The sequence below is a fragment of the Sylvia atricapilla genome, chromosome 15 (assembly GCF_009819655.1).
Source record: "Sylvia atricapilla isolate bSylAtr1 chromosome 15, bSylAtr1.pri, whole genome shotgun sequence".
In the NCBI taxonomy this organism is placed as follows: domain Eukaryota; kingdom Metazoa; phylum Chordata; class Aves; order Passeriformes; family Sylviidae; genus Sylvia; species Sylvia atricapilla.
Window position 1 is genome coordinate 918,872 of NC_089154.1, and position 15,123 is coordinate 933,994.

Here is a 15,123-nt window from a genome sequence, read left to right on the forward strand (position 1 = left end):
AGGAGGCGCCGCGTCCCCACGTGCCGGCCGGGGGCCACCAATATGGCGGCTGCCTGACCGCTGCCCCGCCGCCGCCGACACGGGGAGCGGGGGAGCGCCGCCGCCCGCCCGGCCGCACACAGGTACGTGGGGCAGCCCCGCTTTTTCGCCTCCCGGGGCCGCACCGGCGCCGGGAACCCTGCGGGCGGTGGCGGAGTAGGAAGCGAGGCCTGGGCTGGGGTGGGCTCTGCCTGTCCGGGGAGCACGGCGGAGCTGAGACTGCGAGCACTCAGCACGGCGGAGGCGGCGGGGGGCGCGGGGCCGCAGGCCCTGACAGGGCCCGGCAGGGGCCGGGGTCTTTGGAGGCAGGGCGGGGTGGGGTGCGGCCGCGGCCGCGGGGCTCCCGCAGCAGCCCCGGGGTGCCGGCAGGTCCTACCGGGGGCTGAGAGCGGCGGCCCCGCCGGTCCTACCGGGGCCCGCATCCCCGCGCCTTCCCCCAGGGCAGGACTCGGCGCGCCCGGCCCGAATTGCGGCGGCTGCCCGTGCGTGGCACCGGCTCTGCGGGCTGCGGTCCAGCCCCGCCGTCCCGCCCGGGGGGATCCGCTGTGTCCCCGCCGTCAGGGCGGGCCGGGCGGCTCGCTCTCCGCGGGGCCCCGTTTCCCCGCAGCCCTGCTCTGCCAGGCTTTTGTGTCGGGAGAGGGCAGCGCCGGGAGCAGGGGACGGGCACCGCGACCTGCCCCGGCCGTGTCCCACAGCGGCGGACTGAGCCCCGGCCCGGGCGGCACGGGCCGGCCGCGTCCTGCGCTTCGCACGTGTCCGGGGTAAAGAAAGGTTTATGCTTCGTGCATGATCTGCTAAACCCAAAAGCTTTGCTTCGCTGACATCACCTCCAGAGAGAGGTCCTGGTGCGGAGGAGCCCTCTTGGCTTCACTGCCAGAAGATGACTGTGCAAAGCTTGAGAGAGAAGCAGAGGAGAAAATTAAGCAAGTAATTGGGTCAAAATGATAATTATCATAAATGTATGGAAGTTGCTTCAGCTTCTTTTTGCAGCTTCCATTTTACTGTGTGCCATGGGGCCACCTGAGTGAGAGGGTTGCTCGGAGCCCCTTTAGAGGAGCCCGGGTGCCAGAGTCCCTTGTGGTAGGGATTCAGGACATGGCACTTATCCCACAGTGCTGTTTCAGCATTTATACTTTCAGGCACTGATCCAGCGGGAATTCTTGGCCTTTCCTTGGCACTGCATGATTATATGAAGAATATTTCAGGTTTCAGTGTTAGCACTTTGGGTGTCCCTTATTACTGACAAATTTAGGTAAAAATGAAATACTGGAGCATTCCTTGCAGGCCTGACTAAAAGTCTGTGAGTGAAATGATGTGCAGGTTTGCAATTTACCTTCTTAAAGTGACATTTAAGTCTTTGGTAGTAAAATAGAATTCAGTCTGTGATACTCAAATGCCCTTCTAAGCTCATAGTGGGATGCAGGATTCAGTTGCTTCATGACTGATTTTTACAGTTCTTTAACCACAACATTTTTTTTCATTGGTTCTACATCGATGGTGTTATGGGCAGCTAACAAGCAGTTTCATGGGTTAGTCCTTGCATTGGTCACTTTGCAGGAGAAATGAGAAGATTTGTATGTCTTGCCCTCCTGTGAGCTAATAACTCAAACTAATAACTCACATTATATGTTGATTTGCATCTCAAAGGAAAGTCCCTCTTAAAAGAAAACAATTCTATCAAAAGAATTTTGAACTGCTGCCCATGTTTGCGGTCTCCTAATGTTTGATTCCATCCTGTAACTCTTGTGATACCATACATATATGTATATGAGAAATGTGGAAATTAACACCACTCTGTGGATTTATATGTAGCAGACATAGGACTGTGTCTGCATGCCTTCATTCTGATTCAGAGGATTTCTTCCAGTTGCATGACTATTACAAGTTGTGCTGGGACACACTGCTTCCTATTTATAGATGTGTCAGTCTCACTTTCCAGCAAAAGGATCTGTAGTCATGCTTTGTCTTCACAGGACTAAGAAAAAAATTGTTGTTTTTGTAATACAGCATTCCCCCTGGGTAGTGACAGGTGGATTCACAAAGAGATTTTGTGTACAATTGCATAAGCAGTGTTCAGTGAGGGATCAGAGACCATGTCCTTTAGGCTAAGTTTCTCTATCCCTCCTTAGCCCAGAGAATCCTGATCTCTCTTCTAAAAGGTGAAATAACTTCCTCAGAAAGAGAGAGGAAGCCTAGCAGGTACTTGGCATGCAGGCTGTCAGGAAGGGAAGGGTGGTTCCCCGTTCTCTCAGGGGTGTGAGGAAGGAGGGTTTGGATCAGTGTCCCACCTTTTGGGTGTTACTACATGGCCTCACACATCCTGGGCATCCTCCCACCGTCAGCTCTATGCTGAGTGCAAACTGCAGTTGTTCCGTGTCTGCAGAGCTGTCAGGTGTTGGGCCACCAGGTGACATGAGCGGGGAAAGCAGAAATGGAACTGACAAACCTCATTTCTTTAAAACACATTCGTGTGTATTTCTGGGAAGAGGAGGGTGCCTGATCACAGAAAACACTGATACCAGTCAGATGGCACATACTCAGGGTTTTGCTCACAGCCCAGCCTGTGGTAAAGGTACTGGCTTTTTGCTCTGAAGGTGTTTTGCATTTCTACAAAATTATTTCAGATGGGAATCTGAAATGCTAATTCATAAATTTTCAAATACATCTGTATGGTATGAAGACCCTGGGATATGCTGGTGCATAAAAAAATGAAAAAAGCCCACTCAGTACTGGGGGGCACTTCTTTCGTAGTAGAGAGTCTAAGTGAAAAGTACAGAATTATATTTCTAGGTGGAATGGCAGAAACACTGTAAGCCTGAATGGATGTCAATAATGCTTGCATCCAGAATGTCTAGCCTCTCTGAAAGGTTTATTAGATACATTAATGTGATATTTGAGAAGCCTCTGTCAGCTGAAATATGCTGAGCTGCCTAAATTGTGTGGTGGCTTGAATATTTGAAAAAAATGCCATTGTTTAGACGTAACATGGATGCTGAGTTCCTTCTTTCCCAACTGCTTGGTTCCCAGCTGATCCTGGATGCTGCTTGTTTCTCTTCCTCCATAGGAGGTCCAGCAAAGAAGCAAGTTGTGTTCAAGGAGTAAGGACAATGAGGGAGAATTCTTGAACACAGATCTTGTTTCTTTGCCTGATCATCTTTGTTGCTAAAATTTTCCTTGGTCAGTTTGTGAGAGGTCTTCCCTTTTTTATGCCTATCTTGACCAGTATTGGCTGATTAACAATTGTCTTAACATTGTTGCAGTGGCATCCCAAATAATTTGTAAATCCTTTTGTTTGATTTCGTCAGGGAAAAAACTATTGTTGCTTTAGCTGAGAGATCATTTTTTATTCAGAAGTCTGAACCAGGCACAACACTGACTCCAGCACTGGATTGAACATAATGAACTTTTGTTCCAGAGTATCCAGTCCTCAGTTAATATCAGTCTTATTTTCATTGGAGTTGGTGTAGTTATGAAGAAAAAAATCTGTCTGCTGTTCTGCTGGTTTCAGAGCACCCCAGGAAAGGCTGAGCAGGGTGTTCTGGAGCTCTCATTTAGCAGTACAGTCTGAAGAGTGATGGGTCAGGAGACAAGGCTGCAGCTGGTAAGGGAGATACAATCAAAGTCAGGGTATTCCCAGACTGGAATATCCCAGGGAGTGACCCTGCAGGGCCAGCTGTGGCTGCAGAACAGCTGCTACCTGTGTGTTACTGTTACACAGTGAAAAAAAAGATACTCTTTATGCAAGTGCAAAGGCTGTCTACCTCCCTAGGGAGATGGTTCGGGGCTTTCTTAATAACTGCAGCTTCCACAGGAGTTATAGCAGTTTACTTATTTTTGAGACATTTGCTCATCTCTATAATTTTATGGTCTTTGGTCAAGATTGTTGAGTATCAGGGACCTGTTCATGCAAACACATGTATTCCTTCAAACACATATATTCCTTCAATACAGACTGAACACATTATCACTGAAAGGAACTAAGTTCATTTGAACAATACTCTAGGCTGCATGTGGTATGTGACACAGATGAAATGATTCATATGACATTCCTGTTTTCTTTCAGGTTGTGCCAAGGAATAAGCCAAGAAAAAGCTTTGTTTTATCCTAGCATGGCAAATGAAGAAGATGATCCAATTATACAAGAGGTAAAAGTGCATGCTGGCAACAGTGATTGAGAATTTATTATTTTTATTACTACAATTCCCAGTGTTCCTACCTTGCTGGAACAATGTGTCATCAACATCAGGGGTTGTCCTATAACTAGTGGCTGGTGCTGTACAAAGAATTATGTTGTATGGGCCAAGTATATGGCTCATGGTATCTGTGTTGTCAGAATAGTCTTGTCTGTGTTAACAGATGCAGCTCAGGTTTTTCACCCTTTGTAATCTGTCTGTGGCAGAAGAGAAGGTGGGGAATTTGTTTTTTACCACTGTGTGGTTCTGATGAATTCCACTCAATATCTCTGGGAGCTGAAAAAATTGGAATGACTTCCAGGAGTTAGTATCTGTTAAACATGGATCTACAGTGTTCATGTCTTCTGCTGAAGTAAGGAGTTGTGTTCTGAGTCTGGACTTCTTTAAAGGACTGCTGTGTCCCAAGAAGTAGCCACAGTGTCCCGTCACTTGATATCTGAGTTTACACATCAGAAGCACAAGGAAGGGCAAGTCCATGAAAGGTGAAAAGCCCTGAGAAAAGGAGTGGCAATTGTCAGGGGTGTATCTGAAATTGCAGCTTCCAAATGTCTTATTAATGAAGCATCTGTGCATTTTCAGTTCCGATGCCCAAATGCAAGTATTGAACCAGCTGGAGCATGTGGGCGTCTCTTGATTAATTTAGAAAGATTTTAGGCCAAAATACCAATAATGAACTTACCTTTCACTTGTGCTGCCAAACTGGGAACTTCCTCCTCTTTCTATAATTATGATAACAGATTTGCTTCAGATCCTTGGAGGAAAAAAATTCTCTTTCATGTTTGTCTGCCAGGTTTCCTTAGAGAGGAAAAATACAGCTAGAGCCACTATCTGCTGCCTCTTTGTAGTGGGATTTTTAGATTTGGTTTTTAAAAAGGTCAACTGCAGAATTTCATGTCAAAGTCAGCAGAGAGGAAACTTTTCACTGGAGAGTCACAAATCTATTTTATATTAGAGTTCATAATGAAAAGCCAATGTTGTGAATATTTGAGCTCTAAGGGTTATACTTTTATTACAGCTGACATCTGATGAACGTTCCTTGTTTTGCTTTTTAGATTGACGTGTTCCTGGCCAGAAGTCTGCTGGAGAAGCTCTATCTGTTTCAGGTATTCCAGTTAACTTTTATGCAGTGATAGTTTGTTTAAAATAAATGCAAAGAGCATTACTTAATGCTTCAGTCTGCCAAGGTTTTGGATAAAGAGAACCTGTTTGGGTCTCAGTTTGGAGGCAGGAGTGAGGCTGGTTGGTGATGGAGACCTGGCAGCTTTAGCAGGATGCTGCTGTGGCTTGGAGATTTCACTGGGATACCCCACTGTCCTCTCAGCATTCCCAGAGGGCTCTGTGTGGCTAAACCTGGGTCTGCTCTTCTGATCTACATGTGGCCTGTACTTTCTAAGCTCACATTTACTTGTATGAACCCACAGATATTTTACTTCTAATAACTCTACAGAGAGTTAATGCTGAGAGATAAGGTTTTCTTTTTCTGCTGGACTAATATGTGGGACTATTTTCCTGTGCTAAAGGTTATTGTGGTGTGTGAGGGGCAGGAAGGGGGTTGCAAAGTGATAAAAGCAGAGGGCTGGGTGGAAAACAACAGACTTTCTAGGTCATGCTCCCAAATCCTCTGATGATTCACAAATCAGTCATTAATGTCTTTTTTTGGTGTCTTCTCTCTGAGATCTGGCAAGTGGATCTGCATGTGAGGAGATAGGGGAAATTGAGTTACTTTCTGTGAAGTTCTTTGATCTTTAAAAGAGGGGTGTATGAAATGATCTGTTTTGCAGTATCCCATTCGCCCAGCTTCCATGACCTACGATGATGTTACACATTTATCAGCGAAGATAAAACCAAAGCAGCAAAAGGTTGGTCATTGTTCGAGTCCAGTCTGTAAAAGTTTTTTTATGATGTGAAGAATGTACCTAATGAAAACTTTGTGCTGTTAAGCTGTTCTAACCATGCAGCTACTTGCAGGACCAGATCTCTGTGCTTGAAGGTATGAAGACACTTTTATTGTGTCTGTAAGGTAGAGCTTGAATAAAAGTAGTTTATAAATCATGGTGGGAAAGCCACTATTTTAATAGAAAACAAATCACTCGGGGAAACGTAGTTACTAATGCCAAATCAATCTGTGTATGCTTGTGTCAAAGGGGCTTGAATGATAAGGTCTTTACAGTATTCAGAGAAGGGCTGAAGAAGGATTGAGCCTTGTATCCATCCTCTGTCTTTCAGTGTCAGTGCAAGACTTGATTTCTCTCTTGCCTGATAGTGAATCATCAGGAGTCCTTTTAAAATCACTGGGGCAGTTCAGGTAAAGTGTAGCCAAAGCCAGAGTCATTACACTTTCTTGCAAATGTATCCCAGAACTCTGGCTATTATTTTACAATGTCTTATTTTAAAAGTGCAGCAGTAGATGTCTGTGTTACTAGAATTTGCTTCTAGGAAATGGTTAAGGAAAGTGCTTCAGTAAACTTTGGAGTTAGAATGCACATTGTGTTCATGAAGTCTTTTATTAAATTCAGCAAAGATTTGCACTGTAAGCCCTGTGCAAACCTTTGTAAATATGCTGTCTTGTCCAGGGATTTGAAACTAGTTCACTCTATGGGTAACATGAAGGGAAAGAAAAAATAAGACAGTAGCTGTGATACACAAATTTATAAGGACTTTGACACACCCTGAAGAAGAATATGTGCTGTGTTGTCATAGTATATAAATAGAAATGTTATGCAGGAGAATAAATTTCAGACAAATGTCCAAAAATAAGCAAAGTTGAAGTGAGGGGGAATAGTTCTTGTAACTAAAGATTTGGAGCTTGTTACAGTGCTCTGACAAGTGAAAGTCAGTGCTAAATGCTGCAGTCTTCAATTAGCAGAATCCAGACCTTTGCCTCTGAACAGGACACAGTTACTTTGTATTCTTGGTAGCCAGACTAGAAGGAAATCCATTTTATGAGAGATCCTGAATGGTTCATCAGTGATGGGGAGGCTTGAAGGAGGTTGCTTGTGCACCTGATGTATTCTAAGTAAATTAGACTGATAGTGACCGGGAAGGAATCCAGCAAAATGGATGTGTATTTCAGGGCTGCCTAAAGAACTCTGCTTTTTCTGATCCCATTCATGTACATGGGAGTTTATGTATCTTCAGCTTGTAACAACAGTGTAAATGACCTCACTGTACCAACCCATCCATGTGCTGTTCAGCTGTGTGAGGGTTTGAATGATGCTGCCTATGAACTTAAATTTGCTGTAAACCTGTGGAAATGTTTGGAAGTGTGGGGCTGGGTTTTAATTGATGTGTTTGGGGTTCTGCTGTGGTACTTAACTGTCTTTCCCTGATAATCCTTAGGTTGAACTCGAGATGGCCATTGATACTTTGAATCCTAACTACTGTCGCAGCAAGGGAGAGCAGATTGCTCTCAACGTGGATGGCACATGTACAGATGAAACAAGCACCTATTCCTCGTAGGTTCCCTCTTTGCCTTCCTTTCCTTTGTGGGGTGAGCACAGATATCTGTGTGTCCACCAGTGGCTGTACAATTACAAGTGCTGCTTTGGACACTGTTCTATAGCAAGTATTCTTGAGAGTAACCTACATTTTTTGGGGTGAGTCATTAATTCAGATTTGCAGACAGAAGTGATGGATGTTTGTCTGGTGCAGTTGTTTAGAGGCCATTTTGAGAATTGGTGCTTTCAGACCTTTGGCACCTGCAGGCCACATTGCCTGTGGAATGCCATCTCACTGCCCTCCTCTGTCTGCAGGAAGCTGATGGACAAGCAAACTTTCTGCTCTTCCCAAGCTGCCAGTAATGTTTCCCGCTATGCAGCTGCTGTTTATAAAAAAGGTAAGTTTCTTTTGCTTAACCCTCACACCAGTGAAACATACTAATTTCAGTGTTAAGACTTATTTGATCTTTTCTTCAGCATAAGTTTGAATTGACTGATGAGTCTTTAAAGAAAGGAAAATTTTCCCTGATCAATGTCCCAAGAGTCCTTGAGTAGGTCTAGCAAAATTGTAAATATCGTGTAAGAGCACCCTGGGTTTGTAGATGCCTCCAGAATCTTACCAGTTCACAGTGGACTGAAATAATATACACTTGTAACAAGAAATTACCGATTTTATTTATATTGCTTTCTTAATCTAATTTTGTCTGTCTTATTTTCCTGTTTAGCACTTTTTGTCCCTCTCTTGACTGCCCAGGCCATGGGAGAGTTTTGGTCTGATGGTCATTTGAGATGACAATATGTAGATTGTTTTCAGTGATGACTATTTTACTAGTAGTCTTCTGGACTATGGGTCAGGCCTGTGCTAGAATGTGGCTCCTCTACAAGATCTAGTTTCAACACAAAAGGAAAAATAACAGAAACAGGTCTTGGCCTTTCATATTCCCTTGAAATCCTGAGCACTGAATGAATTTTTCACTTCAATCCCTTTTTACATTTTGCTGTATTAAATATTTATGCTCAATTGAAGCTGTGGCTTTACAGAGACAGGGAGATAATGAAAAGTTGTGTCCATGTGCAGTGGAAAAAATCAATTTTAACAACATTAATTCTCTTTCTCAGGTGAACTTCACTTGACTCCACTACATGGAATTCTTCAGCTGAGGCCAAGCTTCACCTACTTGGACAAGGCTGATGCAAAACACCGAGAAAGAGAAGCTGCTAATGAAGGTAAATTCTTCCCAATTGTGTTTTTTTAGGGGAGGTGAGATACAAGTTCTCTCTGTAATGTGACTGACAAGAGTCATTCTGTTCTGAAGGTGTTTATTCTAACAACACAGTCATTATTAGGCCATTTCTCAGATTGTTTCACTGATTCTGCTTTTATGGAAAGCATTCACTAAGTGCTTTTATGTCCACATTGTGGGGGATTGGCGAAGGGATGGGAGGTGCTGGGTAGTGACAAAAGGGGCTGTGTCACCACACTCTGGAAAGGTCATGGCCACAGGGTGTCCTATCACAGGAGCAGTGTGGTGCTGTCATACATGGCACAGCTTGGCATGCTGGGATTGAGCCCATGCATATGGAGTTCTCAGTGTGCTTTCTTCCTGCATGGGCCCCCAGACTGGCTTTGCCTCTTTCACTGCAGTGGTGTGTTTATTTTTGTCTTTTCTGGCAGGTGGTGATTCATCCCAGGATGAAGCTGAAGATGATGTTAAGCAAATTACTGTATGTCCACATTTTCCTTTTTATGCTGGTTCAGGCAACAGCTCACAAGAAAGCTTGACAATCCAGAGTGAAATGAAAGGACAGCAAACCTTAGCTAGTCCTGCTGACCTGGGCTTGGGTGGGGGAGGCCAGGTGGACTCACCCTTGTTGCACAGGTGTAAAGATGGCACTGAGAGCAAGAGGTGATTGATTGGAGGTAGGGCCCCTAGCTTGTTACTGATACACCAAATCAGTAGTGCAGATGGGTTTTTTCCAAGGGTTTTAGGGCTGTATTGAATGATGGCCAAATCTTCTAGGTCCGGTTCTCCCGCCCCGAGACTGAACAAGCTCGGCAGCGACGTGTTCAGTCCTATGAGTTCCTGCAGAAGAGACAAGCAGAAGAGCACTGGGTTCACCTACATTATTATGGCTTGAAGGTAGGTGTGTGCTGTCTCCTGAGGAGGCTGCCTGGGCCTGAAGGCTGAGCCAAGTCCAGAACTGTTTTTAAATCTGGGCCCATGGGAATCAGGGAATCATCAAAAGATAATGAAGAAGAGAAGGTCTGTAGGCTGGAACAGACCCTGCAGTGTTCTGTATCTCCTCTGCTGGATAATGCTTTGGGGTCTCCACACTTCAAAACTGAGAGCTGGACAAATATAAAGGGGGGTCTGAGTGTAAGAATCACTTGGTGGGTCTTGAATTACAGACAGGACTTTGTGAAAGACTTGGGAAACCCATTCAGTCAGGTGTGAGAAATCCTGTTTGGGTGACTTGTGCATGTCTGTCAGGAGGTTTCAAAGGCATAGCAAGGGAGATGTTCCCACATCACATGAGCATCACACAGGGGAGTGAAAGCAGAACATAGTTAGCGAGGTGGAACACTTGAGTGGTGTAATGATGACAGGGTGGTCATAGTTTGGAATGAGAAATCCAGCTCTCTGGCATTCTGTATATTTTCAGTACATTATAATAGCTCTTGTTTTTTCCCTGTCTCCAGGATAGCCGTTCTGAACACGAGCGCCAGTATTTATTTAGTCAAGGTCATGGCCTTGCTGAAAACACAGAATTAATTAAATCTCCCAGGTAATGGTTTAGTGGTTTCCTACAGAATTGGCATTAATTAGTTGGGATTGTTTTCAGAGTAATAAGCAAGTATATTCTTTATAAATCTGCTCTTTGAAAATCCTGTCCATGATAAAAGTTGAATTGTTTAAAAATACAGAAACAAACTAGCTTTCATCTTATTGAAGTTGCTTTCTTTGTTTCCCTATACCCTTGAGATTAAGAACTCATGTTTTTACTCAGGGTTGTAGCTTCTTGTACATTCTCACAACCCTACATGATTTGGACTGTGAATACTGCAAAGAAAAATTAAACCAAAAGCAGCTTCAGGTTAATATAAATTAATACTCTGAAGCCAATAACTTCATTGTTAACAAATCTTATAAAAATTTCCTTTGTGATTAGTGGGGACAACTGAAACTACTTGAAAGGTGTTTGTGTTTGTTTCTTGGTGACTGCAGCTCTACCGGAGCCTTCCATAGTGCAATCAGTGCTTCCCTGTCATCTGGGACAGCCATGGCCCAAGTAAGAGTGAAGTGGCAGAGTCTGGCTCTGGTTAATGGTGTGGGCATGTTTTTCTTAACATTTAACATCAGTAAGTCAGTGATAGGTGTTCTGAAGAGTCTTTTTGATCTGATTCTTTCTCACAGACACTGGTATTTGCATGGGTGGGACAGAAATTTTGCTTGTTGCTGGCCAGATTCTCTGTGGGGTTTTGCATGACCCTGCTGATGGCTGTCAGAGCACCTGTGTTTAATATATTTCCTTGTGCAGATCCTCTGTTTGGACACCTCTGCTGTACAAAAGAGCTGTGATTCTGGCTCACATTTACTTCAGACTCTGAGCAGATGAGTGTCAGTAGCTTTTACTACTAGTTCAGAGGACATGGGAGTGGAAGGGAGAGCTCTTTTCAGGCTGGTGTTTGGTTTGTAAATTCATACAAGCAGATTTACTCTAAGTGAGAAATTACTGTACTTCTACCTGGCAAGTCCCAAGACAAGCATTTTAAAGAATGTGTTTCCTTTTCTTCTAGTGAATATTTAATGATGCTGATGCCTCCAAGCGTCGAGGAAGAGAAGTAAGTGTTTGTGCATAATGTTCAAAGTCTACATTGGCTGGATTCTCTTCTTCATGGGCTGCAAATCTGTTTGTTTATCTGCAGTGACAAACCAATGGCTCCAAGCAATGTGCTTTCAATGGCCCAGCTGAGAACTTTACCCCTTGCTGATCAGATCAAGATCCTGATGAAGAACGGTTTGTAGCTTTTGTAATACATTTGCACTTCACTTTGTGACTTCTAGTTGCCTTAGATAAGGTGTCTTCCCCAGAATTACCACTTCCAGACAGTCTGTCTGGTTCTCTGATTCTCTGAAGAATCTAAATCTCAAGCCTTTCCCTAAAAAGAGCAAGTGACAGCTGATCTGACTGTTGATACACTTGCCATCAGTTTACTCTTGGAAAAAATTCTAGTTTGATGATAGCTTTCTGGATACACTTATTTCAGTGAGTGTCTCTGGAAATGTGGGGTCTGAGTGCATACACCTGCACTTTGGCATTTTCTGGGAAGGTTTCAATGATACACATTTCATGAGTGTCACCTTGGAATTTTATTTTGTCTCTTCAGGATTACTCTCTGATGAGAGCAAATCTTGAGGATTTTGCCTCAGGAGCATCCTGCCTTGTCAGGTATCTCTGCTTACAAATACTGACAAAGGCATAGGTTGTTGGGGTTTTTTTAAATTATTATTTTATTAACACATTAATTTGTGACCAGCCACTCTTGTTACAACACTAGCAGAATACTTTCAGAACCGACGATGCCTACAGCGCAGGGGCGTAATAAAACCGAGTAAATTTTTATTTCTATCCAAGGCTGTATTTCTTTCCCCACGATGCCCGTTTGCCCGCGCACACCCCTTGGCCCCGCTCCGGGTGTGCGAGTGGCGCTGTGCTGTGTTTGCCTTGCAGTGAAGGTGATGCCGTTCGCCAACCTGCTGGGTCTGCTGGGCTCGGGCGCCGACGCCACTGCCGTGCTGCGCTGCGTGCAGCAGGTGGCGCTGCTGGTGCAGGGCAACTGGGTGGTCAAGAGGTACGCCTTCGTCCCCGCTCCTGCCCCCGGCCCCTGCCCGGGGGGCTGCTGCCCAGGGCCCGGGCCCCAGTGGGCTTGTGGCTGAGCAGCATGTAATCCGTGCTTGCGTCGGAGTTAGGACAGGGTTTTTCATGTCTGCACTCGAGTTCTTTCGTGAGAGAGCTGTTCTGAATTCTTCCAGAGATTAGCATCAAATAGAAACACAGAAAATTAAACCAATGTCAGCTATAGTATTTTGTAGCAAATTTCGGCCCTGTAAGGATCTCTGTGCAGTCCTGGTGCTGTTCATGTTCTTGTCAGCTAAAAACTACCCTCCAGAAGGCATTACTCAATAAATCAAGCATGAGGGTACTGAGTGTACCACATGAATTGGAGTCTGTATCATAAACCTCTTTATTAGGATAGAGCATCCTATTGGGAATTGAAGTCTAAAATGCAGTAGGATTTTTTTAACCTGTGTGGAGCCCTGCATGCAGAGATTTACAGCCTCTGGAATAGCTGGATTAAGATGAATGGCATCAGCTGCCAGTCCCAAGTGTGCCAGCAGGATGTTTCAGCTATTGTAGTACAGGCCTGTGTTAGCAATGTTTAGCTTTTACAGCAACCCTGCTATCCTTCCAGCTGTTACAGGAGGAAGCTGGGAGCAAGTTAAGACAGTATATTAGCATTCAGATTGTTCTTAGGTTATAAGTGATTCTTTGCTCCTAGTCTGAGGAGGGTACGTGGATCTGTAGTGGATGTGGTGTTTGGGCACAGGGCAGCACACATCAGAGCTGTGAGCAGAGTGGGGACCCATTTCTTTGGCCTGGGTAGGATCAAGATCATGAATCCAGCTTGCTGTGGGGCTTTGCAGAGCCTGGTAACACGTCATCAGCTGGCCCTGCAAGCAGACAAGGACACAGAGTAATGCTGGTCTTGGGGCTGTTGGTTTGAGCATGGCATTTTGTAATATTGTTCTGTTAAACCCTTGATTGCTGGGAAGGAAATAAAAAACTCTCTTGCCCGTACATCAGCATTTTGGCTAAATGCTGCCTTCAAGGCTGCATACTCGGTTAGCCTAAGCACTTCTTAGGATCATTCTGGTCTTGTTTACATGGATCCAAGGGAGGGTAGGCTTTGCAAGAACAAAGCAGAGCTTGTAGCTGTGTTGCACACACCTGCTTGCCACAAGGCTGTGCTTTGCTGGTCTAAGCCTTTCTGCACTAGTGTAATTGCACTGGTGTAATTGCACCGATATTAATGCCTTTAATGAAAACCGTGCTTTGGATAAAGGTATAATTTAACTGCAGAACAGGGAGGGCATGTTTGTTATGTTAATCTTCACTAATGTCATTTTTCTGGAGTACCTAGTAACTAATTTCTCTTCCTTTTTAATTAACAGTGATGTTCTCTACCCGAAAGATACTTCTAGTCCCCATAGTGGAGTTCCTGCAGAAGTGCTCTGTAGAGGGAGAGATTTTGTTGTAAGTATAAAAAAATGTTTGTTGCTTTTAAAGGAAAACACTGTGAAGGAAAGCAAGGTGAAGCTTGCCTGGGAGGCCACAGCATTGCAAAACTTTTCTGCTCAACTGCAGCGAGGTGTTTCCTCCAAGGAAGTTGTTTGTGCTTTAATCCTGAAGGTGGTGTTACAAGTCTGCCGTGAGAGCGTTGGTGTAGGCTCACATTGTGTTGGTGGCAGGTTCAGATCATCTGTCATTAGCAGCATTCATCCCTGTCTAACACATGCTGTAGAGCACTATCACATTGCCCCCACAATGTGGGGCTTGCAGAACAGCCAGCACTGGATAATGAAGTGCTTGTTTCTCCAGCTCTATTTCCATGGGCTCAGGACTGAGGGCTCAGGAGGGCAGTGTGGGTAAGCCTTGTGCTCCCTGAGCATGCACTGTTGATCTTTTAAAAGGACTTTATTCCCTAGGGCTGCTAATCAGTGAAAGGACTTTGTTCCCAGGCACCTTTTGTGAGCAGTAGCTGTACATGGAAGTTGAAATGAATACGAGTCTTGTAAACACACACATAAGCACAGCAAAAAGGAACAACCTCTGCATTGTGTTTATTTTCACTAACCATGGAAAGAATTAAGTTGCTAAGTGGTTCCTAAGTTCATAATCAGTTTATGGCTTCCGCCTCACCAGAGCAAATCTGATGAGTGCACAGCTCTCATTTGTTTCTGTTAGACCTGACTGTTTTTGCAGAGTTTGTTCGTGAGGTTTAGCTCTGAACAGGAGAGTGCTGTGCCAGAGACTTTAAAGGTATTACAGTACTACTGTAAGATCAAACTGATGGTGATTGAATCTGACTTTGCCTTGTCTCTTGATGTCTGCCCAGGACACTGCCCATATGGAGACCTGGATTCAGGTGTGACCCAGTGACATAAGTTTTTAGGACACAACAGATTGGGTGACACGTTGTGTGTAAAGTTCAGGGATCAGAATTATTATGCTCAGTAAAGTAAGGGATACTGTTTTAATATTCAGGATGAAAAGATACATTATTTTTGTTTGAATTATGTCAAATATACCTTCCATGAGAAATGGATCTGTGTTGATCTTAAAGCAAATAATTTGCTGATTAATACTACAGGAAGGAAAAAGTTAAAATG

At 44.4% G+C, this 15,123-nt stretch overlaps 1 protein-coding gene across 1 annotated transcript in view; it reads left to right on the forward strand.

Annotated features, from left to right (window-relative positions):
• Positions 1-15,123, forward strand: part of POLR3E (RNA polymerase III subunit E) — a 27,880-nt gene continuing 12,757 nt past the window's right edge. The window contains exons 1-14 of the mRNA XM_066329661.1: positions 1-122; positions 4,103-4,184; positions 5,285-5,335; positions 6,014-6,091; positions 7,572-7,687; positions 7,985-8,067; positions 8,789-8,896; positions 9,345-9,394; positions 9,691-9,810; positions 10,371-10,456; positions 11,469-11,513; positions 11,598-11,689; positions 12,404-12,524; positions 13,906-13,987. Coding sequence (XP_066185758.1) covers positions 4,149-4,184; positions 5,285-5,335; positions 6,014-6,091; positions 7,572-7,687; positions 7,985-8,067; positions 8,789-8,896; positions 9,345-9,394; positions 9,691-9,810; positions 10,371-10,456; positions 11,469-11,513; positions 11,598-11,689; positions 12,404-12,524; positions 13,906-13,987 — 1,068 coding nt within the window. The 5' untranslated portion in view covers positions 1-122; positions 4,103-4,148. The remainder of the gene's footprint in view (positions 123-4,102; positions 4,185-5,284; positions 5,336-6,013; positions 6,092-7,571; positions 7,688-7,984; positions 8,068-8,788; positions 8,897-9,344; positions 9,395-9,690; positions 9,811-10,370; positions 10,457-11,468; positions 11,514-11,597; positions 11,690-12,403; positions 12,525-13,905; positions 13,988-15,123) is intronic.